Source organism: Protopterus annectens, chromosome 4.part0, assembly GCF_019279795.1.
Source record: "Protopterus annectens isolate FY-2018-M chromosome 4.part0, PAN1.0, whole genome shotgun sequence".
Classification (NCBI taxonomy): Eukaryota; Metazoa; Chordata; order Ceratodontiformes; family Protopteridae; genus Protopterus; species Protopterus annectens.
The window spans coordinates 1,453,829,169-1,453,855,191 of record NC_056733.1 but is presented as its reverse complement, the minus strand read 5'-3'; the positions used below and the strand labels follow the sequence as shown (position 1 = coordinate 1,453,855,191).

General features: G+C 36.0%; 1 protein-coding gene across 1 annotated transcript in view; it reads left to right on the top strand.

Annotated features, from left to right (window-relative positions):
• Positions 1-26,023, top strand: part of UNC5A (unc-5 netrin receptor A) — a 1,914,539-nt gene that overhangs the window by 210,130 nt on the left and 1,678,386 nt on the right. The window contains exon 2 of the mRNA XM_044069905.1: positions 25,613-25,756. Coding sequence (XP_043925840.1) covers positions 25,613-25,756 — 144 coding nt within the window. The remainder of the gene's footprint in view (positions 1-25,612; positions 25,757-26,023) is intronic.

Sequence of the window (26,023 nt, the reverse complement as noted above, 5' to 3'; positions counted from 1 at the left end):
ACCTAATACAGAAGAACACCATATTAACTAAGTATAAAATTGTACCTTCAATTCATAGACTGTGCACTTATATATACGTAGTGCAGATATTTAGACATGTATAACAAATTAGGAAAGAACATTGACAAGAGTCAAAGAATTCACAAGTTACAGTTCATAGAAATTGCATTAATTCAACACACTGAGTAAAAGAGCAATGATTAGACAACATAGTCTAGGCAAAATTGTATTTGTCTTTTATCTAAGAAATCAATTGGCTATCTTTAGATAAAATGGAATTGGCAAGAAATATGCTATGGATGGGTCCTAGTTCAGCATACATTTCTTTATGTATTTTATATTTGTATACCATAGAATTGGACTGGACTGCTGACTTCTTTCATTCAAATACCCTGTTATTTACAAGTGTATTTTATATATTTTATTGAAACTGAGAAAATACTCCTGGAAAACAATGAGTAAAGTCAGGATGGGTAGAGTTCTGTGTATAACAGCCACACACTGACAAGGAGCAGTTACTGTTGAATTTAAGGCATTTCATTTTAACAAGTAATACATAAACTGCACAGGGCAGTGTGATTCCAAGAATTATGGGGGGTCTGTTACTTCAAAGGGAAATTCAGTGAGTTCTCTTTCAGCAATATCTCTACTCAGAAAATGACTTTCAGGAGACATTGGATTTTGCATTTTCTGAACTATTGTGCAACCATAGTGTCAGTGTATATAAGTTAGAAAGGTGAGGGTTCCCCCACATTAGGGGTGCAGTGGGGAAATTTTTGATTGATGCTTTGCTGAAAATAGTTTTAAGCATCAGAATTCTGGTGTACATGTACTCACTGAAATTGCCTTTGGTAATTTCCTCTGCTCTTAATTCTGATCCACCTAAGCTACCATCAACTCAGGCAGATGGGATGAGGGTTAAATGTCTCTTTAGAAGGACAGCACACTCAAGAGTGCAGCTCTCCAATTATGGTACACCACATTGTCTCTATCAATTCTCTGGTGTAGGAATAGAACCCACAGTCTTCCACTCCACCACCAAAAGGTAAGTGTGCTAAATGCTGAGCCACTGAAATTATTTAACTTTCACTGGTAACATACTTATTTTTAAACGTGCCATTTTCTCTGCATTTTATCTCACCCACATCACTTGCCATATTTAAGGTATTATTTTGTTTCTTTATTAACTTAGGCTCTCTGATGATTTGCATGACTTTTCCAAATTTCAGTTTATTTCTTACTGGAACTTTTTTGACAGTACAACATTAGCCAGTTCAATTACAATGCTGTTTTTAATCTGTTCATTTTTTTCATTTCATTAAACCCACAATTTTCAGTCAGGTCACACAAGTGACTTAAAAAAGCTTTAAGACATTCATCTTTTGTTTGTACTTGTATGAAAACATGCCCTTTCATATGTAATGTTTCTTTTTGTCAAAAAATATACATTGAGCTTACTAATTACTAACTCATATGTAACAGTTTAGCCCTTTGAGAATAAAAAGGAACTGTATATTGTTTCTACTTTGGTGTACATCAAAATATTTACTAGAAACTTTTCTTTCTGTTTGTCTAATGTGGTTGCAACTCTTAAGCATTCAGATATCTGCCTCATTCATGACCAGACAAATTACTTTGCAAAGTCAAATGGGTTTGCCATATGAGACAAAAATTTGGTTTTCTATGGCTAAACAACTTAAATTTCACAAAAAGACCACTTCAAGACCTCACACTATTAGTTTTTCAGTAAAACAAGCTACTCAGAGCTCGGTGGACACTTTATATCTCACTGTTATGGATTTCTGCCTGGAATGGTGATTTTGGTTTTATTATTTATTTATTTATTTTACATTTGTTGACCGGGCTAGTATAACTGGATATATGTCCATTTTCAGTAGAGGCCCGAGGTGAAAAGCTCCAAGAAAAGAAACAGTTTATACAAAATGCAAATAGATAACTATACATTTAAAAACAATTTGATAACTATACATTCATGTGCAGTTGTTATTTCAGCAGCAGTAAGCAAACAGGGTAACACTATGAAGATAGATAACTATACACTCAAAAACAATTAGATAACTATACATTCATGTACACTTGTTATTTCAGCAGCAGTAAGCAGATAGGGTAACACTATGAAGATTTTTGTTTCAGTCATTTGGAGCAACAGTTAGCACAGACAAATATAAGCATTAGTCAGTTAACATATTGTGTCGAGGAAATTGACACTGCACAGTGATGGGTATGAAGAGAGCAAATTATTTATATTTTTAGAAGAGAGAGCAGAAGAAAAGGTAAACAAATCGATGTAAAAAAAGGCTAAAGGCAAGGGAAGATAGTATCAGTCGGGCTTGGTGCATGGGCAAAGCCATTGGGATTTTAAGAAAATTCTTAATTGGTTCCTGATAAGAATCTCACTTCTGAGAGTACTGGTTATCATATCAAAGGACAGTGAAATTACATCAGGATACACCAGCATTTGCAATAAAAATGGCACCTTTTATTCTGATCAAAATAGCAGTAGACGAAGACTAATCACAAGTGCCTCAATACAAAAAAGAAATAAAAATGCAACTTTTTTCCATTTTTTATCATAGTAATACAACATGGGTAGCAAGTTATGTCCTATTACTATTGAGTGTAAGCATGTGCAGAGCCAGGGTCATGGTCAAATGGGGCCCTAGGCAGGGTAATGGATCAGACTCCACCCATACACAGCCACAGCTCCCCCCACAGCCATTTCAGTGCCCCATTACTTGGCCAGTTCTCCCCAGTGACCATAAACGTTCTTCAAACCTCTCAGTATGCATACTGTCCTCTGCTTTATTTCTATAATGATTACAGATATTTGGATTTAATTTTAAACTTTTATTTCAAATTTTATAGCACAAACACTGATAGATATTTGCTAAGCAAAGCAATACAGTCTCACAATGAAACCATTCATAGCACTAAAACTTCTCTGCCCTTGAAATTCACATTCATTGAAAGAGCATTGAAACCTACATTCAAAGAAAATGCATCTGGCCAGTAGTGGATTGTTTACTTTTGGTCTGTTTTCAAATCAAAGGTCACTTGCACACATTTTAGGACCAAGCTATCAAACAATAGTTCTTTGATTCACCTTCCTAATTGTATCAAATTATATCCCTTGTATAATACAGTAACCACTTGTTAGAGTGCGTTTTAAATGTATAGTTATGAATATTTTACAGTAAGCAATGAAACAAAACATATGAAACAATAATGACAAAACTGACCAATTCAGAACATTCAACCATAAAAAGCGACTCAGACTTCTGTCATTACAATCCACCAGTATCAGCCAATATACATAATCTCTGAAGAAGTAAAAGTCATCTCAATAATTCCACAATAAAAAGATCTGTAACCAATGAAGAGGTTGCTGCTAGCAAACAACTTTATGTTTCAGCGTTTCATCTAAAAATTTAGTGCCTGCTGCCCTTGAAGAATAAATTGCTTATGTTACATAAAAAAATGGTAAGCTGCTAATATTGCAATAGGGAATGGATGGCAAACTGATAACAGGTTCATAGTTACTAGGCATCTCATCCAAAGGAGAACACACTCAGAAGTGCAGTACCCCCCCCCCTTAAAGTAGAACAAAGTATCAGCAATCCATTTCCATGCTGTGGTAACAGAACCCAAAGCCTTCTGCATCAAAAGCAAGTATTCTACCTGTTGTGCTGCTAACACTGCTCTTTAAGGTTATAGCACAATAGTGATGCCATTTGCTAAACAAAATAGTTGCACATTGTAAACAGACTTAGCATGAGCAGCAGTAAACTTCTCTTCCTCAGTTCTTTGAAAAATGCACCTGGAACTCAGTTCCTTGAAAATTGCTGCTTGGTATTTGGGGTAGAGGATTCACATTCTTGTTTCCTGTAGCTAAGGTACAGGGTTTGAACATGAAAAAAATTACTAATCATCTGCTGTCACTGACTAGGGTATTTCACATACACCACTGCCTACCATACCTATCAACCTCTTCATGCAAGAAATCTGTATAAAGCCTAAAATAAATAGGGGCAGATTTTAAATACTGTCTCAGGAACTTAGAAAGTTGCTAGAATAAATGGATTTGTGTTAGTATGCATTTTTCTAAAGGATGTGAAGTCTGAAACTCACACATCTGTCATTATTTAGTAACTTCAATCCTCAATGATTTTCCAGAAAATCACACATTTTATGAGGAACAGACCAAAAATATGGGGCAAAAATCTGGACATTCTGCAAAAATCTGGACAGTTGAGAGGTATGCTACCTGCCTCTTTTACACACCCACAGACACACCTACCTACCCACTTCATCCACATACATTCACACACACACACACACACACACACACACACACACACACACACACACACACACACATACACACACACACACGACAAACCTACCTCTTGCTTGTCCATCCATGGACCTCAGTCCAAATGTGTTTGGATGTTCAAATTCTGTTTGTGCAGAAGATGAAGACATAAACAACAGGTCACGCAGATGCAGAATATAAAAGACATAAACAGGATGCACACACCTGTTGTGTCTGTGCAACTGGATGCACAGGGTGTTCTTAAAGAAGAATGTTCTTAAAAATGAATATATATTTTTTTAATTAAAAAAAAAAATCTCCCAGCCGATGGGGGGGGGGGGCACTCACAGACAGTATGCCTTAAGTGACTGCCTTGGTCTCCTTGTGCTGGATCCAACTCTAAGCATGTGCAATCCATCTATGACTTTTGCAGTCAATTGCAGTGCTTTTTGAGTTAGTCTCTAGTCTATGACTAGAACAGTGAAGCCTACGCACTTCTGATTAGTTCCTAAGGGTAAGGGTTTTTCCATTAATGTATAGTGATGACAACTAGAGACTGCCTGGAACTGTAGAGATGTGGAACTTCAGTGGCAGTTTTCTCATTACAGGTGGCTTTCTTTCTTTCTTTCTTATGTTGTGTCATGAAGCTACATGAAATTGTGGGCAGTGTTAACAGTAGACACTGCCTACAGCAGAAAATATGTACTTTTTTGTTAGCATAGCCAAAAATATTGAGAGAAAATCAATGACAGTTTTTAAATAATACTCTAATTCACTTACAAGCTAATAAAACAACATGTCTGTCATCAACATGCATTTTATGAAGAATAAGTATGGAGCTCTGATGTCTGACAATGGCATTATTGACTTGTCTGCAATCCTCAGCAATTTAAAATCAGAGACATTGCAAAAATATGAGGCAAAATCAGACATTCTGCAAAATCACGGACAGTTGTTAGGACTGGTTCCCTGCAACTTCTTTGCTCATAAATTCTGAATGTAGCCAAAAATAATTGGGGGAGGAGGATACAATTGGGACAGTTATTAAATATTATTATATTTGACTTAAATTATGAGTAGAATTGCATGTTTCTCATCACCATACATTTTTGAATGATAAAATGTATCAAAGTCTAATTCTTCTTTTGGCTTTTCCCGGTTAGGAGTTGCCACAGTGGATCACCTGTCCGCTCATGATTGGCAGTGGAGTTTTTATGGCATCGAGTTGCCAGCCTGGCACCCAACCTTACACAGAAGGCACGCACACTCACTCTTAGGGCCAATTTTAAAGTGTCCAATCCACCTACAGCATGTCTTTGGGGTGTGGGAGGAAACCCACGTGACCACAGGGAGGACATGTAGACTCCGCACAGAAGACACCCCAACCAAGTATCAAACTGGAGAACCTCTTGCTGTGAGGTGGCAATACTAACCGCTGCACCACCGTGGCTGCCCTATCAAAGTCTAATATTTTGCATTATTGACTTAAATGTCATCTTCAGTGATTTATCAGATTTACCAGAAAATCAGAGACAAGGCAAAAAACAGGAGTCAACATCAGGAATGTTCAGCCCTCTACAGCAGGCCAACAAAGATAATTGCCAGAAGTAGCTGTCTGTTTGGTGAGGAGAGGAAGCATAGCTTTCAATTGTGCTTTATTATAAGAAACACTCCTCAGTTTGAATGCCTGAATCTTTTATCCATATCAAAGAGGTCTGCATGTTTTGAGTTTGACAAACTCAGTATGTATCAAAATCATGATTGCAATGTTGTAAAACTGGTACATAAACATAGTATTCTTTTCTAGTGAAAAGTAATATTTTCTGTTATTTTATGTGTTACAGCAAAATATGTTTTTTGCATGACCTGACATCCTTGTCAGTAGTGGAAATTCTACTGACAATGTTTTACAAAAGCTATTAGGTTGTACAAAGCAAAACAAAAGTAGGATGATGGAGACCTCTGGTCTGGAAATTTTCATAAGAATATGTTGAAGTATTAGACACAAAGTCTCATTCAAAGTTCTGAGAGAATTCAATTCACTTCAAAATAGCAATTTTAAAATGACAGTGAAACTTTTATAAACAATTAGTGGAAAAGTTTTCAGTTGTCCATAGACTAGAACAAAAAAGCTACCAAAATGTAAATCCAGAGTTGTAGCTGGCTCATTTGGTACCACTTCTCAGTTTGGAATCCCTCATTAAAGAGTTGAGAAGAAAAAAATATGCCTTCTCTTATCTGATACCCCTTTTGTTTCCATCATCTCTGTACCCCTCTCATGTCAAAATGAGGAGCAAAAAAAAAATGTCCATTCTTGGCACTCACAATCTTGCCCACTAATACATTGTACCCAGGTTGGCTGCCCCCTCCACCCCTTGTGATAAATCTGTCATGCTGGGCTGATTTCAGGCTTAAAAGGAGTGTTTGTGAATAAAAGTGGTCTTTTTATTCTTTGTTTGTGTTGATGCATAAAAAATGACAATAACTCATTCACTCCAATGGAGCTCTTCAAATTTGTATTCTAATTTCCAGTGGGTACAGCCTTCACCTTTTAAAAAATGAAGTTATCGCCTCTCAGTTCAAACAAATGTTCATATTTCTAAAACCACGAGTGTTTCTAAAAAATAATAAATGGCACACTATTAGACACAAAGTAATCTTTGCAGTGGTTGCATTCATCCAGTTCTGTGTCTTTAAATCCATTTTATAACCCACAATAATATAAACAGCGTATGATATTTCAATTACTATATAACCTACACGCATATTGTCAGCAGCAGTTTCTTCATACAGCTGTGGGCATTTGTATGAGTCTAAGCAACTCTGTCTTTGTCACTCGACTTTTGAGATATTTAGAGAAATAAGAAAATTATTCCAATACAAATAAATAGTACTCAATCTTCAATGCCTTTTTAACTACACTAGACAGACGTCAAATATCAGTGCAGTTGCGTTTTCCATTATCTAGGTTTTCAGATGAAAATTTTAATAGCATGCACATAGCACAATTTCAGAATTAATGTAAATATGAATAATCAATATTTAATAAGCAGAGGTGTTGCTAGGATGATCTTAGTGAAATGGCTAGAGATGTCATTAAGCTTTAATGAGTTAAAAATGATTTTTTTAATTAAAATTCAAGATGTAGCAGCTCCTTTTTCTTGTTTGAGGGCAGTTGTCTAATACAGTGATGTTTTATGTACAATTATACCTTTAACATTGGCAGAGAGTTTGACGAATACATTTTGAGTGATTTGTGAATCTTAGACTTTTAAGTAAAACAGTAAAAATAGCCAAAAAGAAACATTGGTCTAGGACAAGCCTTCTGTGTCAGCAGTACAAACTGTAACACGCTTGCCTTTGTTGCATAAGACTATTCCTACACCAGGTGCCATAGGAGATGGCACTGCAGCACAGTCTAAGGGGGTTGCTGCACTCCTGCACTCCTGAGTCATCCTTCAGATGAGATGTTAAACCAAGGCCCTATCTGCCTGAGTTGGCGGCAGCTCTGGTGGGTATAAATGATCTCACAGCACCCTTCGAAAAGAGTAGGGGAAGTTCTGCACTACCTTGGCCAAATTTCCTTTAGTAGTTTAAATACTACCTTGGGTCTCCCCTGAAAAGAAGCTTCTAGCCTAATGACACTAATCAGGTCAAGAAATGATAACATTAAAAAAAAAATTGGAAAATGCTCAGCATTTAAGGGCTTAAATGTGCCATCAGCAGTTCCTGTTGTATTTGTTACTGTGATGCAATCTTTGTGCAAATTGCCAGTGTTGGGTTTTCATTAATTCAGCTTGAGTTATTCCAATATTAAGAAGTATTCTTAAGTTTTTATAAAGTAAGATATTTCTCTATGTTTTCTTTTTTCTTTGGTTGATCTTTAGCTGATTAATGGCAGTGTCTGGGCAGCTTCAGCACTTGCATTCAGTGTATTTTCTATGATAACGTCTGTAGAACTCATAGTATTGCTGTCTCATTCACATAATCTAAATACAATATTTTCAGCTTCTTTTGCTTATTTAAGTGCCTGTGTACAGTGCTTTCTACTGTCCATGCAATATTCTGGGTGTCTAGGTCACTTTTATAGTCACATTTGCTTTTGATATCATACAGTGATCTGTACAAGTGGAGACAATTCCATTACATCTGCATGAGTCCACATTGGCTTAAGCATCAGCCAGACAAAACAAACCATTTGGACAAACTTTAAACAGATAAAAAAGGCATTTTGGCAATTGTCTCTGCACCTTCCACGTGAGGAGCCTGCGTGCCACATCCTTCATAATCAGACAGCTTAAGAGAAAAGTGAAAATCCCCAAAAACTTGCGATCACTATTGGGGTATTAATATAAACTTTACCAACAGTGATTTTCAATTGAAAACATTGATTCATAAATTGCAACTCAGAGAAGTATACCTGGAAGCATAAACCTTGTCCAGTTTACACCTGATCAAGAGTAAGGAAGTTGAAGGAGGTTACAAACTTATATTGTCAAGCTGTATAGTGATGCAAGGTAATAGAGTGATGTTGCTGACATCCAGTGTTGTAATGTGTTTTATACACCGACACATTCAAAACTTTGTGCTTTTGCCAGGCATGCTATCAGGTTTTGGACATTTGACTTTGGTCTTTCTGCACTTGCCTTTTTGCATTTGCAATTTGGTAGTACTCTATGTGAGCTACTGTGTATTGACTAGAGAGGCCTATTTAGCTACTCTGTCTCATGTTATTCTCATTGTGCTCCCTGTATATTTGCTGTACTTTGTTATGAGTGTTTTATGTTTACATTGTATTCAATGCCTTAAATGCTTGTAGGTCCATTTTCACTGAGACCAAAGTGTTAGTTTAAAAAGGATTAGGTTGGCCTGTTTTAACTATAATACTAACAAACAGTAAATAATGAAGTAAATAAAATAGAGCTGGGTCAAATCAGAGCTACAGTGAGAAGAAAATGCATTTGTTTCCTGATGGTTGCATAATTGCTGGTTTTCATATGGGAATCTTGAACCCCCTTAACCAATCCCTGTATGTGCTGCAGCTCTAAATTGTGGGTGCAGTGCAGTTTAGATGTAGCATTTGAGCCTACAATAATAGCCCCATTTTATCTACCCCTAATGTTATGCGACCTAAGAACACCTCTTTTATACATCCCAAGCTTCCTAGTGTATTTTGCTGGAGTAGCTGATAGAAGATTAAGACCTGATGCATGTGCATGTCTTATTAAACATTTTCTACATGATGAAAGGTGTGGGCCATTTGTAAAAAGACCAGGTAATCTGAATATAAAATAATGATTACATTTTTCTCCAATGTAAAACGAAGTGTAAAACAAAGTGATACATGACTGCACAGCTATGCATCAGTCAAATAGAATTATCAGATTTACAGACGACACCACAGTAATCGGCCTTATCAGGAAGGAAGACAAGGGGACCCACAGGGAGGAGGTGAACCGGCTCATTCATTGGTGCACTGACAACAACTTAGCACTAAATGTTAAGAAAACCAAGGAAATCATCATTGATTTTAGGAAGAAGAAAAAGTCACACGCCTCTATAATCATCACTGGTGCCGCAGTGGAGAGAGTAAATTGCACCAAATTCCTAGGGGTACATATCTCGCAAGACCTAAGTTGGGCCACAAACATTTCCTACCTTATAAAGGGAGCAACATCTTCACTTCCTTAGGAGACATCATAGAGCTAAATACATCCCCCACACTGGTCTTACTCACCTTCTACAGAGCCATGATTGAGAGTGTACTAACAAACAACATTGTTGTCTGGTACAGACATTGCTCTCAAGCTGATCAGAAGTTACTGGGTAAGATTGTCAAACTTGCCACAAAAATCATTGGCTCCAACCTTCAATCCCTACAGGACATATATTAAAACAGATGCTATGGCAGAGTACAAAAACTAATGAGGGATATACACCATCCGGCTCATGGACTGTTTAAACTCCTGCCAGCAAGGAATCACTACAGAAGCATTAGATGCAGGACATCAAAATTCCATAATAGCTTCTTTCCACATGCTGTCAGACTGCTGAATAACAAACCCATAGCCTAACCTGCTAAATGGGTAAAACATTATTTGTGTGCAATATGTCATTATTGTTTACATAAACTCTCTGAATAGCTCACTTTATAAGTCTCTATCTGCACTAGAAAAACTGTGAACTTTAAGTTTATGGTATATATTGGTGGTGGGTAAGTTTACTTGTGTGTCTCTCTTATATATTAGTGTGCTGTTTTGAATATCCTTCTATTTCTACTGAGTCTATTCCTGCTGTTGTATTTGTTGTGTTTCTGATGTAAATAGAGCTTTCACATTTGTTTTACTTTATTTACTTTTTGTATCTTATTTTTTTTTATTTTTAATTTAATTTAAATGTTTTATTAATTTAATCTGTCTTCCTTCTGTAAACTATCATTCATATGGTCCAAGCCTGAATATCGAAATTTCATGCAGTAAAGTTTACTTTGACTTTAACTTTGTGTGTGAACAGTAAATGTCCAAGGCTGTAACTATCAGGAACTCTTACTGGCAGTGTACTTTTGCAGAGGTTGTCTTGTAAATTTTGACTGCAAAAATGGAGGTTGTCATGTGAATTTTGAATGTGAAGATGGATGTTGTCGTATGAATTTTGAATGTATAAAAATTCTGTTTTTCAGAATTCTTTTTCTTGTGACAGGCAATCAACAGGATGCCAGATAAATCCATCCAATTTATAAAAAGTAATTTATTGTGTCAGAGGCCTTTTTTTTAAAACAAAAACTGCACCATATAGTTTCTCTTCATCTGTGGACAGTGGTAATGGCAGTATTTTTATGAGGATCAGTAATAAAGGGGCAGGATTTAGAAAATAAGGATGAATGTTATCTGCATGCATAGATTTGAATTAAGAAAAGTCAAGTGTAACTCTGAAGGAGCTAACCAATAGTCCACTAAGCGAGAATCACACACTTCATTTCTCTTAGCTAGTACATCATATGCTTTCTATACATTGTTTTTTTTGGTCCAAGAAACAACCACCAAAAATTCGACACAAGTGAGTCCAAATGTGAATACAAACACACCCAACCAAGATAAAAATCAGGAAGGCAACAGGATCGAATAATATAAAAAATCCAAATGTTTATTAGGCCAAAAGAAAAATAAGCGCTTTCACGGCAATAAAAATCCGCTTCATCAGACTTATATTCAAAAATCCATTATTCCTTATTTAAATAGTAACTAAAACACTAAAACAATTAAAAGGTAGCCTATAGTTAAGCTAAAACAATCAATTGAACAATTAAGCAAGACTGTTAATCATTCAGTTCATTTAGAAGTAGATGTCATCTGCTAAACTAAATCCTAGACACAAAGTGCTCAGTAAAATGCATTCAAAACATAACTATCACAACATAGCAGTAAAGGCAATATATAATCTAATATGAAACAATAACATGCCTTAACAACAGTATATATGAATGAATGAGATGATATATCAATATGATTATAAATGTAAATATAAATATAAATAATTCATGTCATTTTAGTCTTCTACTTTTTAGCATAGGTTTTAAAGGGACTGTGTCATTGAGACCACGCCCCCTATGTGCACCTAGTCTTAAAATCCATCTACTCTCTAAGGTTTCTGTGTTATTAACAAAGCTACCCATTCTTTCACTTATTTCTTGTAACTGCAGTACTTGAAAGCGAAACTGATGTTTCTCTCCTAGATATAAAGTATGTTTCGCTAGGGCACTGTAAATGAATCCCTTAGATGTACAATACATATGATCCCTAATTCGTTCACGGAGGGAGCGATTGGTCTTACCTACATAGAATGAATAACATTCCATGCAGGTAGCTATATACACCAAATTTTTTGATGTACAAGTACTAGAGTTTCTTAGCTCCCATAAATAACCAGTGTCAGGGTGTCTAAAAAATCACGATTCATCAATGTATTGACATTGTGTGCATTTACTACATTATCTTGTATCGAACCACATCACATCTCTACTTTCTGTCAGAGTGATGGGATAACATAAGTGATCTTTTAAACATTTTTTATTCTTATAGACATAAGTCGGTCGTCTGCCCACTATACTTGCAATAAGATCATCTATTAACAAAATATGCCAATTCTGAGCTATAATCTGTTCTATTTCATTCACATTCATGGCATAAGGTATAATAATGGGTAATTTGGTGGGTACTATTTTAGAACTTGTATTCTGAAAATCTCTTGGTCTATGTGAGAAATAAGGTTTCGCTTGACTTCCACTTTGTAAGTCCACTTGCTTATAAATTCTTTTAATTTCAAGTTCATCATAGCCTCTTCTAACAAAATTTGTCTTCAATTTAATTAATTCTTTATCATATATATCCTGGTTACAACACAATCTCGAAGTACGCATTACTTGCCCTTTCACAATATTGTGAAAGACTCTAGGATTGTGCATGCTGTCCCTGTGTAAAAAAGATGGTTTATAACAGGGTTTCCTGTATACCATAGTGCTACAAATGCCTTGTTTAACAAGGACAGTAACGTCCAAGTAGTCTATATTTTCTCGGGAGTAATTTATGATGAATTTTAAAAAATCAATACTATTATTAATTCTCTCATGAAATTGTAATAAAGACATTTCATCGCCCTGCCATAGAATAAACAGGTCATCCACAAACCTTTTATAATATATTATTTGGGGGGTTGATAGTAGATGTTCTAGCTCCCAGGCTACCATTACTAAGTTGGCATATGTACTGGCGCAGCTGGTACCCATTGCTACGCCAGTAGTTTGTAGCAAATATTTTGAAATAGAAAAATATTATTATCAAGGACTATCTCTAACAGCATGCATAATAAATCTGCTTTATTTTTATCCACCAATTTTTGTTCTATCATTAAGGTTTTCACCATATCTAACCCTTTATTATTTTGAATTGACGTAAATAGGGCAACCACGTCAAGAGTGACCAATATAATATCACTAAAATTATCTATTCCAGTTGTAGTGTCATAAAGGCTAGTTAAGAACTGTTCAGTATCTCTTAGTACATAATCATAATTAGATAGCACTTTCTTTAACTCTGCAACTAAATAGATTGATATAGGTTCAGTTAACCAATTAGATCCAACAACTATTGGCCTAAATGGTGGAAGTAGAGCATTTTTATGAATTTTTGGTAGCCCTTGCAACCTAGGCATAAGTGGAAATTCAACAATGCAATACTTAAAAAAATCCTTGGTTATTAAACCCATATGTAGACATTCTTCCAACGTACAAAAAATCCTATGTTGCATATCATATATTACATCTGTTGAAACTTCTTGATAAGTACTATCCTGTTGTAGCATATTTACCATAGTAGAAAAATAATACTGAACATCCATAACAACAATAGGACCCCCTTTGTCTGAGGGTCTAATAACAATTTCATGATTATCCCTAAGTTTATGAAATGCTATTTAGAAAATAAGGATGAATGTTATCTGCATGCATAGATTTGAATTAAGAAAAGTCAAGTGTAACAGTCTGAAGGAGCTAACCAATAGTCCACTAAGCGAGACTCACACACTTCATTTCTCTTAGCTAGTACATCATATGCTTTCTATACATTGTTTTTTTTTGGTCTTCACTTTCCCCAAAAGTTAGCTCCTGTGCCCATATTGTGCCAGAGCAAGAAAAGGAATCTGAAGCCATCACTGAGAACAATGTTAACAGTCCATTCATCATGAATACACTGACAACTATCACAAGACTCAATACATTGTGAGATGTAATACTTCTTTAAATGGCAATGCTATACATCTGTCTTAAAATTGCACTAGTACTGTACATATTCAAAAATGTATATAGGCTTATAGCAGCTCTACAATACTTATAATCACCTGTTGTCATATAAATATCCTAACAGGTTCCCTACAGGTTATTGCTGAGTAGTTGGCCTGATTGCAACTGTTGGAATGCAACTTTCCCAAATCAAAAGATGACTACTGGCACTACGTAAGAACTCTGTGGAAGAGTATTATTCTGAAAGTAGAATAAAGAAGATTTTGATTTTATATCCAATCATTGCAAAAGTTGATACTATGAATATTCTAGCATGTCATGTGCATAATACAAAAATACAAAAGGCAAGAAATTATTGAAATGTGATATGCAGCATTGCTTAAAAATATATTTTCAGTTCTTTCGTTATACAAATAAATCTTTTTACATTATTTGCAATCTTTGTATATTTTGAAATTTTAATATTTCTGCAAAATGTATATATATATATATATATATATATATATATATATATATATATATGTATATAATATTAGTGTTGACAGTCATTATTATGATGTTTTTGACTCTGCAGCTTTCTAAAATGTAATATTATATAGAGAATAATAATGACTTTGTAATGGAACTTTGACATCATAACTTTAATGTCAGTCCTGTGTAAATATTTCTGTTTCTATGCATCAGCCATAATGTTAAGACTGTTTATTTTATTATCCTTTGCTATCCAGGAAAGTCCAACTAGAACAGAACTCATTTCAGTGCAGGCCCAGGGAGAAATACATCTTTGGAATGTGGGAGGAAACTGGAGTACACAGAGAAAGCCCACACCAACAGAGGGAGGACATGCAGACTCCACACAGAAGGCATCAAAGCCAAGAGTTGAACCGGAGAACGTCTTACTGTGAGGCAACAACTTTAACCACTGCACCACTGCATTGCCTTAATAATTTTGCAAAGTTATTTCTTTGAATTATAATCCAGTGGTTTAGGATCTGATTGCAGTATTAGTTCATTCTCTGAGAAGGTAATAACACTTCATTTGCTTGGAATTATCTGTTTCGTCATATCAGTTGACTTATTATTATTTGTGCTCCACTTTGTCCCCACTCTCTGCTTATCATCACCCCCACTCCTTTAGCCAATTGACTCATCTATTCCCCTGTCACTTAGGGGAAGAGGATTGATTGAGAGGGACGACCATTAAGGCAGCCATCAGAGATTGTTCAATATTTATCTTTAAATCCACCCCGTTCAACTTCAACTTTCCTACAGTTCATGCAACATTCTACTTGTTGGTAGTTTAAAGGCAGGATGGGAGTGACCAAGACACATAGAAAGTTGCATAAATGAGAAATAAATGACATAAAATAAGGTAAAAATAAAACAAGATGGTATAAAAATGGAAAACAAAAGAGAAGCATGAAAGATTAAAATAAAATTCAATAATCAGAGCAAAAGTGAATTGATAAATAGTACAACAGATATTTAAATACGTAACTAAAACATCAACCCATATCATTAAAAGTATCAGCAATAGCCCATGGGTGGACCATGGATTGCACATCAGTACACCATCACTTATAAATGCATACATTTTTCTCAGCCAATTTTGGCTGAGAAAAAATACACAAAATCATACTCGGAGGCTCTAAATAAAAACCTGCAATAGCATCAGAGACCTCCAAAGCAGACACCCAAACAACCTGCACTTCCCATTACAAACCAGACAACACATAAAACACAAAATCAGTGTGCCACACAATCACAGCCCTTAAGGTGAAATAACATACCTAACACACTAGTAATAGGTGACTCTATAGTCAGGCACACTGACGTCCCACTCACTAGGCTGGACAAGCAGAAGGTTACTGTTAGCTGCCTGTTGGGAGCCAGAATCTGCCACATAACACAAGCACTCAGGTCACTCCAGAACAAGTACAAATATGCCTCTGTCATTGTTCATGTTGGTGTGAATGACCTGAGAAGTACCGCCCTGGATTACATGAAAAGAGACATGGAAGAGCTCTCTGATCATGTAGCCCAGGCTGGTATGACCCTGACCCTGAGTAGCATCCTGCCCTCACCAAGAATGATACCTCAGTATAAAGAAAAAATTATCAATTTCAACAATTGGCTAAGCTTCTGGTGTTATTCAAAGGGGATCTAATGTCTGTCAGCCTAGGATGACATGCTCAACAAGCCGCGTAGCTTCACAAGAGACAGCTTGACCCTGTCACCCCTAGGCTTTTGAATACTGGCCAAGGCTCTTGCTGCCCCCATAGTGCCTTTTTTAGGCAAAGCTCAAAAGTCAAACCCACCTCTGTAAACAGCACAATTAACAAAAAACTGAGGGTTATGATACTCAACGCCAGGAGTTTAAATTTCAAAATGTACGCGTTCAAAGCACTCCTCAGTATGAAGAATGTTGACATCTGTGCATTAACTGAAACCTGGTTCAAGGCTCCAGAGAGCACCCCAGCACTACTGGGCTGCAACTTATACCACATGTTTTGGCCACAACACAGACAGAAACACAAAAGGATGGGGTGTACCCATATTCATCAAGGATACCTACACTTCCAGGTTAGTGGTGCAGCATGATACCTCTGAGATCATCCATGTGCAATTAACATCGAGCAAATCTGCAATGCAAATTGTTACCTGCTACAGATCACCCTCCATGACCCAGGACCACTACTCCACCTTTCTGGAAACACTGGAAAACATGCAGGTCCTACCAAACGCCCTGATATTTGGCGATTTCAATTACCCTACCAGTCACTGGGAAAATTACTAGAATACAAATTCCTAGGCCCAGTGCTTCCTGGAATTCATCAACTCAAACACCCTCTTTAATCTCTACACAGGTATTCCTTCATTGTTCAGTCTGACCACAAATCAGTGAATTTCAGTTATAAGGGTGGAGGTACTCTCAAAACAGGAGCATCACTTCATAGGCCCTGGAGCCTTTACAAGCCTAGCCCATAAGATTACCCTGGCATCATGCCACCCGACCTTAGTTCCCAGTGCCTCTGTTGAGTAGAGCCACTGGAGTGATCCCCCGGGTGAATTTTCTATTTCCCATCCACTCATCATGATTTCTCTTGAAGAGGGCCAGTGAGGTGCTCTACTTGTCATGTATGGGAAGTCTATTCCAAAGCATGGGCAGTCTGTGGGTTATGAACTTGTCCTTCCAGCATGTTTTGTTGATTGTATTAATGAGTTGAGGTCTCTGGAGCGTGTGGTGGGTAGGGATTGGGATTTCTTTAGATGTACCATTTCTAGCAGAGCTGGGTCATACATGGCTTTGTAAGTCAAGCAGAGATCGCCTCTACATATGCAATATGAGACAAAGAATAGTTGGAGTTTTTTGAGTCTGTCCATATAGGAGAAGTATTTAAGGCCTAGGATCCTCTTTGTGAGGTACTTTTGTGGCCTCTCCAGTTGTTGCAGGTGTCTAGTGAGGTACATGTCAAATGGGACATTGTACTCAATGACTGGCCTAATAAGGGAAGAGTAGAGAGAGACAATGACCTCTTTCTTCCTGGATGCAAAATCCTTAGTAAAAAGATGTGCCACATAGAAGGACTTTCTGACCACAGTGGCAATGTGGTGATCAAAAGAGAGGTTGCTGTCAACCTGTGTTCCCAGATCTCTTGTAACGCCTTCTTTGTTCAGTGGACTACCATCGATGTGGTAATTTATAGGAACCAGGTTTTTCCCAAGGGGGAAGACGACACATTTTTTGGCATCGAGCTTAAGGCCATGGTTCTGACACCAGTCATTGATCTCATTGAGGCCTTTCTGTAGGATGTCAACATCACTTAGGGAGTTAATAATAGCTCCCAACTTGCAATTGTCTGTGAACTTTGTCAGCTAGAATCCCTTTGTGTTGTTCTGGTCTTCAGAGAAGTAGATGCAAAACAGGAGAAGACCCAGGACTGAACCCTGTGGACTAAGTTCATGACTGGTCAGCAGTCTGATTTGGAGTCAGCTACTTTCACACTCTGGGTTCTATCTGTGAGCCAGTTTGCAACCCACCTAGTGATATAGGGGTTGATGCCTAGCTTAGTGAGTTTTTCTATGATTCCTGACTGGGGGATGGTATCAAAGGCCTTGGCCAAATAAAAGTAGGCTGTATGAACCACCTTGCCTTCATCCACACCAATGGTGACTGACTCAAAGAAGTTGACCAAGTTGACCAGGCATGACAAACCCTTCACAAAAGTTTGAAGATTCCCTATATCCTTGTTTATTAGGTCTATGATGATGTGTTCCATAGCTTTGCATATCAGACTCATCAGGCTAATGGGGCAATAGTTCCCAGGGTCTGTAATCACTCCTTCTTTGTGGAGAGGGACAACTGTAGCAGTGTGCCATTCAGTAGGGACAAAGCCTGAGGTCAGGCTGTGATTAAACAGGGCACATAGGTGAGGTGCCACTTCACTCTGTAGTTCATGTAGGACACAGCCAGGGATATTGTCAGGTCCCATAGAAGCTGTATTCTTGGCCTTGGACAGTGCTGTTTTAACCTGTGCAACAGTAATACTGGGTGCCTGGCAACCTACTGGTAATGTGATTTGTCCTTTGGGGGGAGAGGGGTAAAGTTGGCACAGAATCTGTTGGCCAGTATAGTGGCAATATCTGTTGGCTCAGTATAGGAGGTACCATTGTGCAGTAGCTCAGAGCCAATCTGGGTATTGCCATGGCGATTCTTTACATAACTATAGAAAGCCTTGTGTTTGTCTTTACTATCAGCTGCATTTCTGTTTTCATAGCTAGCTTTAGAGAATTTGATGAGGGATCTCAACTTTTTGTTGAGGCTATTAAGGGAGTTTTTCCAGTTTTGGGACTTCACCTTATTCCACATCAGTTTCCTCCTTCTGTTGAAGAGTTTGTTTATTGCAGGGGACAAGCCAGATTGACTTCCATTTTTTTGGAGGAGAGCATCTTGGTTGTATTGGGTATGGCGAGATCCATGCATTTGTGTACATGTTCGTATAGTGCATTGGTGTATGATTTGGTGGCCATGCAGCTATTCTCCATTTGCATGGGTGCCATGAAGTTAGCCACATCTGTTATTAGGAGCCCCAAGTTAGCTTTGGAGAAGTTTTTCATGGTGGTTACCTTTGTGGAGGGGGTGAGGGAGGTGGGAGGGATGAGGATTACCAAGGTGATTAGTTTGTGGTCTTTCTCAAAAGCGAACTTCCTGCAACTAAATAATTTCCCTAACCAGAATGATCCTATAAGTAAAGCTAGGGCATTTATCTCTGAGTTCTATTCTCACCTAAATAATTGCATAGAAAAGGCATTGCCTACCCTTACCAAATATGTGGAGGTATTTAACAAAAAACCCTTACAATGGAATTCTCATGTAAATAAACACTACAACAAAAGGAAGTAAGTGCAAAGCTCTTATAAGAGGTCATACACTCCTCATTTCTAGAGGTCAGCTGAGCATGTTATCAAAGAATTTTTTCAAGTCAGCAATTAGAAAACACAAAGTTATTGGCTAAGTGAAATAGCAGCCAATACCACAATACTATAAGTATGTCAAATGAAATGCAATGTTAATAAAGAGCACCTATCAATGTTTTGAATCGATCCACAATGATGCAACATATTCCAATGACAAAGAAAAAGCTAATATCCAAGTTAGATGCATTATTAGCTATACTAGTGATAATAAATATTTAACAAGTATTATTAGTAAGCATTGGTCTATTTTGATTACAAATGATGAAATTAAAAGAATAATAGGTGAAAGACCTACTTTTACTTATAAAAATATGAAAATTTTAAAAAGGATATTATGTAAAGAGAGGTTAATTAATATGACACATTATAAGACATCCACGGGTACTTATCCATGTGGAAAATGTAGTTCTTGTCATTGGAGTTCAACAGACAAAGATTTTGTACATCCTGAACTATCATTTATATTTGAATTTAAATGTTTTGCCAATTGTGAAGACAATAATGTAATATATTTGGCTACATGTGAGAAATGTTCTGCTTTCTATGTTGGGATGACAACAAGGAAATTAAAAGATAGAATACAGGAGCATTTATATGCTATAAAGAAAGCAGATACTAAAAATGCTCTCTCAAAACATATTATAGAATTTCCAACACATAAATTTAGATTCAGGGTGATACAAAAAAGATTAATTAATAACAGAAGAGGGGATAATTTTAATAATTTGGAAAATTTAGAACTGGATTGGATTTTTAGATTTCGGGCACAGCAATATCCTGGCCTAAATAGTTATATTAGTATCAGATCATTTTTGAAAAAGCGTAAATATCATTAATTTAATGAAAATAGATATACAAATTGCTACACATATTTTCACTTGGAAAAAATATATATGCACATTTATTTCCGGTCCTTTATGACAAGACATTAATTAATTGAATAGTTCATATTCATTAATAACTATTTAAGAAAACTTATACTAATAATGAAAATGTTCTTATAAATAAATAAACATATATACATTTTTTATCACATTTTTTATTGGATTTTAATTATAATATATTTATTCATGAGTATATATTTCACTATATATCCTCTCTCTAATAATTTAAATATTAACTTCATCTTTTTACATAATGACTAATATTATCATAGTCTATTCATATAAAGCCATATATACTGATAATTATTTTAATAGACTATTAAATGAATTGTATGGCTAATTAAAGTAGCTTTATGAATTTAACACTATTTTGTTTTGTCACTGGATTAATATTAACTATATATATATATATATTTTAATACACATTTTTTAAATTTGCATCTTAAATACATGCTATGTTTAGTTGTTGATGGATGTTCACTGATATTTATTTATGTATTTGTGTAAATGATATTTATATATATATATATACATCTGTTTTAATAATTCTAAAATAATCTACTTTATGGAATAGGATTTAACATATTAAATATTTCTTTCCATATTGCTGCTAATTTTTCTTACTGTTGCTAATTTTTCTTACTGCTGCTAATTTCTTCTTACTGCTGCTAATTTTCTTATTGCTGCTAATTTTTATTGCTGCTAATATATGTACATATTCTTTTATACTGTTACCAACTAATTCATATATATATATATATATATATATATATATATATATATATATATATATATATATATATATATATTTTTAAATGCTGGATATGTTGCATTTTGCTGGTTTTTATTAAACAATGGAAAGTCTGTTATGTTTGGATAATTTAGATAGATGCATAGTTATTTAATATCTTTTATGATATTTGCTGATTATTTGATGAAATGAATATAATGAAATATAATGAATGATAATATGGCATAAAAACCATGTTCATTCTTGTTTTATATATAGTTATATTTTGTTCTATTGCTTTAAATGAATGAGCATTCTAATAGCATAATTGAATAATTACTGCTTAATTAGATGAATTAATATATTTAGCAATTATCCTTTTTGTATATATAGTGAATGGTTTTACTGTGATGTTATACTCATCTGAAGAAGCGTGCAGCTTGTGGGCATGCGAAAGCGCTCATTTTTGGTCAATAAAGGTTCGTTTTACTCATCGTGGTGTTAACCTGCTCTTTTTTACTGTACTACTTGTTGGATTTTGGCTGCTGGTTAACTTTGAGAGAGAGGTCTGTTATTTCTTCCTAATATCCAAGTTGACTAATTTTCTGCTACCATCACCTCACTCTCCACCAAACACAACTGCCCCATTGATACTTCAGTCACTACCCCCTCCTCCTGAATCACTTTGGAACAAGTCCATGAAGCCATGTCTAAAACAAAGAACATGATTTCCATGGGTTCTGATAATATACCGGGAAACTTCATTATTATCATGAAGGATAGTTTATCAGAACCTCTAATAAATACCTTTAGTCTTGCAGAGGGATACATCCCTGAAGTCTGGAGAACCTCCATTATTATGGCAGTATGTAAGAAAAGTCTAACCACATACCACACTAATTATAGTCACATCACTCTTACCAGCCTTGTTTGTAAAGTTATGGAATGTATCATATCTCAACACATAAATCTATACATTGATAACCTATTAGCACTAAAGTGACAAATTTGGCTTTGTTAAAGTTAGGTCCTGCTTTCTTATCTATGCAAACTTCTTTGAAAGGGTAACTGAAGCAGTCGATAATGCGTATATGGTGCATGTGGCATATGTTGATATGAACAAAGCTTTTGATACTATAACCCATGCAGGAATAATTAAAAATCTGGTGAAACTAAAGATTAACTCATATATAGTGAGGTGGATAGAAAACTGGTTTTCCCACAACACAGTTGGTAAAATTGCAGGTACCACCACAGAAAGTAAAAATGTCTCAAGCAGAGTTCCTGAAATTTTGCATCATTTCTCTGATCTATACACCAGTACATTATATCACTGATTAGCAAGATTCACTGCTGCTTGTAAAACAGCAGTTGTTATTTGAGTACTCACCAAAAATGAAAACCATCTTTGGTATGTATCTATCTAAACAAATCACTAATTTGGAGAAACTTCATAGTATCTTAACCATAAAAATCACAATCTTCAAGTCCCTTATTTATCCAAAGCAAATTGCTACCCTCTCTCTGGATTTTGCTTCTCATAGACTCCTCTACAAAAATCCATGTTTCACTTTTGAGCCATGAAAGACCTCAACGTCCTAGACCTACTATGTCTTCATGGAACTAATTGTTCCTCAAACAAATGCACAAAGCACCTTAATCTTTATAGGTTCAGAGGTTCATGGGTTTGTACTAGGCTAGCTGCCTTGAGGGCCATTTTAAGCCTATGCAATTTTCTTTTTGTGCTTAAATTACTCTATCCTATTTGGTTAGAGACTGTCCTTATCCATCCCATGACTACTAATTTTATATTATTGCCAATACGAGTAACTGAGATCATACCATAAATAATTTGATGGCACTTGTGCATGGGATAAAGCATTTAGGAACTGCCTCTATCCATCAGTAGTACAGGGGCAGTCTTGGGGTAAATTTTCTTTTCCCCATTCATAGATCCAAGTTGTTTTTGAATATGGACAGGGATGAACTTTGTTTTATTTAGATGGGTAGTCTGTTCCAGAGCAGCAGCATCTTCTGCAAGACATTTCTGACCCTCCAAACCTTTTTGTTGATGTTGCAGAAGAGGTTTAAGTGCCTAGATTCAGTATTTCTGATGACATTTGACTTGATGATGTGCAGTAAATCCATCAGTACTGGGTCAGAGGATGCCTTTTACACTAGACACAGGTCACCTGTTAACAGTCTGTAGAATACCAAGTATAGTGACAGGGTTTGGAGTCAGTCCATGTAGGATATGTTGTTTTGGCCTCACATCCTTTTAGTAAGGTATCACTGTAGGCGTTTCATTTGGTGCATGTGTCTGGACAGATACATGCCGAAGTGGGCATTATATTCAATGATTGCCCTAAAGACGGCTGAGTAAAGGGGGACAATGACATCCCTAGATCTAGACATAATCCATTTGCAAATAAGCTGTGTAATACAGAAGGACTTTCTTAGAACAATGAACACGTTGGTCAAACGTTAGGTCACTGACCACATATGTTCCAAAATCCTGAACACAGTTGTATCCAAAGATTATTAGATCATATTGTTGAGACAGATTCTTATCCTAGTATATTTCACACCTATGGAATAACTTACCCCTGCATAAGCAAAGCAGCACCCTAGCTACACTCAAGACTCACCTAGACAATTGGATGAGCCCTCATATGTTCTCACTGGACCTGTCCTGATGTTGGGCATTGTAGCTAGGCTGAAAATGGTCTGACAACTGATTGCTTAGTATATGCCTATGAACCTTTGATCAGTTTAAAGAATTAGTGAATGTCCACCCTGGCAGAACAAAGAGAAGAAATGCAAAGTTATAGATTTGTGAGGGCTGTCCATCAGCTAAAACACGCTTTCACATGTCAGAGGGTATATTATTGAAATACTTCAAGATGGTTTCTAGTCTGATCTGTAACTCCAGTGGTGCAAGATTTAAAAAAAGACAGATAAGGCTGACTAGAAGCCAGTATGAAGTATGTAGCTGTGATAAAAATGGTATTCAAATTCTGAGTTGAACATGTATGCCCTTTTTTAAATTTGATACAGTGGGTAAGAAAACTTCATATCAGCCCACTTTATACGATCCAGTTCAAATTTTTTGGAGTTACTTCTTGGTGTCTGTCACTTGTCTTATAAATCTTAACCACAGTAATGCTGCAGTTTCAGTTCTGAATAATATTTATTCATTTTACGTTTGTAGTTTCTGATTCTAAAGCTAGAAACTTTTATGAAGCATTGCTAAATTTCATTTTACTCCCACAGTCTGTCTCTGTCTAGATTTTGATTATGCAGCAAAACAAATAAATCTGAGAAAGTCAGGAATTAAAACACAGCATCTTCTGAACTCATTTTAGATTATTTTTACTTTTCTGTGCACCATATGGTTGTCTGTTTAATTTACTTCATCAGAGTGATTTTTCCAAGTCTGTCAAGGCCAAAAATGCCTTATGTTGCTTTTGTGGTATGTTATCCACTTCAGAAGAAATGTTGATCTGTAAACATGCTGGCTGCATTTAAGCCTTTGCAGAATAATTTTCCAGCTTTACTTTCATGTGACTTATTTCCTCTCTTGCTCTGAATCATGACAGATTGGAGTCAGACGCCTGTCACTGACAACAAGATGCTGTGAGCCTACATTATGTTGGCTACTCTGATTAAGAGCTTGGTCAGTACTGAAGGGTCTTCTTAGAGAAACACTGTACTGTACTGAACAATGCCTTCATATTCACAGTTCTCTTTTTTTCTCTGTCAGTTGTGCACATATGCAAGATTTATCATTAATGTTTCATCTAGATGTTAAAAAAGAGGTAATTCCTTAGTTATGTCTGCATGCATTATAAGAATTATTGGCAGTTAAAGTGCAAGTAATCCCCTTTTATTTTCTTGTGCAGTACAGTGTCTTGTTATTTAAAATGCAACATATTTAATCATATTAATAACCACAAGAAAACAAGAAAGTGGCTGCACTGATAAAATGCTGATGTTTTAAAATAACCCTTAAATGTGTAAAGATAAATGTAATGTTTGGAGAAAAGGATCCATGCTGCGTAACTCAAATGTTTTCACCATAATAATTCTGCAATAGAGGTGTAGTTATTTCACCTATCATTGCATTACTATATCAAGATACTGGAGTAGGGTTATGACCTGTCTTTTTGTATGTCTTTTTAGCTGCAAAAGTCAAAAAGGACTTACATACAATGGTTAAAACATTTTTAAGTGCAGATAGATACCTGTTTCCTTTACTAATATCGAGGAAGATCTACTTAATTATCTAGATAACGCTGATATATTGCAAGATTAATACTGTGTGCCATAAACTGGCATGCATTTCAGTCAAATATGCAACTCTGGCATTCTCAAAAATGTATATGTTTTCCCAGGTTATCCTGTAATGGAAGTAAGGATAGACATTTCCCGACAACAAGTGGAGAAGATCTTTGGCTTGGAAGAATACTGGTGTCAGTGCATTGCCTGGAGCACAACAGGGACAACCAAGAGTCAAAAGGCATATGTTCGCATTGCATGTGAGTATTGTACAGCCAAGAGTCAGAAGGTGCATGTTCACATTGCATGTGAGTACTATACAGCCACGAGTCAGAAGGTATATGTTCACATTGCATGTCAGTACTGTACAACTCTGCAGAGCATTTGTCTATCTTCTGTATCTCATACTGGTTCTTATGCATAGCACAACATGATTTCTTACTATTTTTTACACTTGCGATACACAAAACACAAGGATACAGATATCACATTTGTAGTTAAAAGTTGTGCTTAACTAGTCTCTTAAG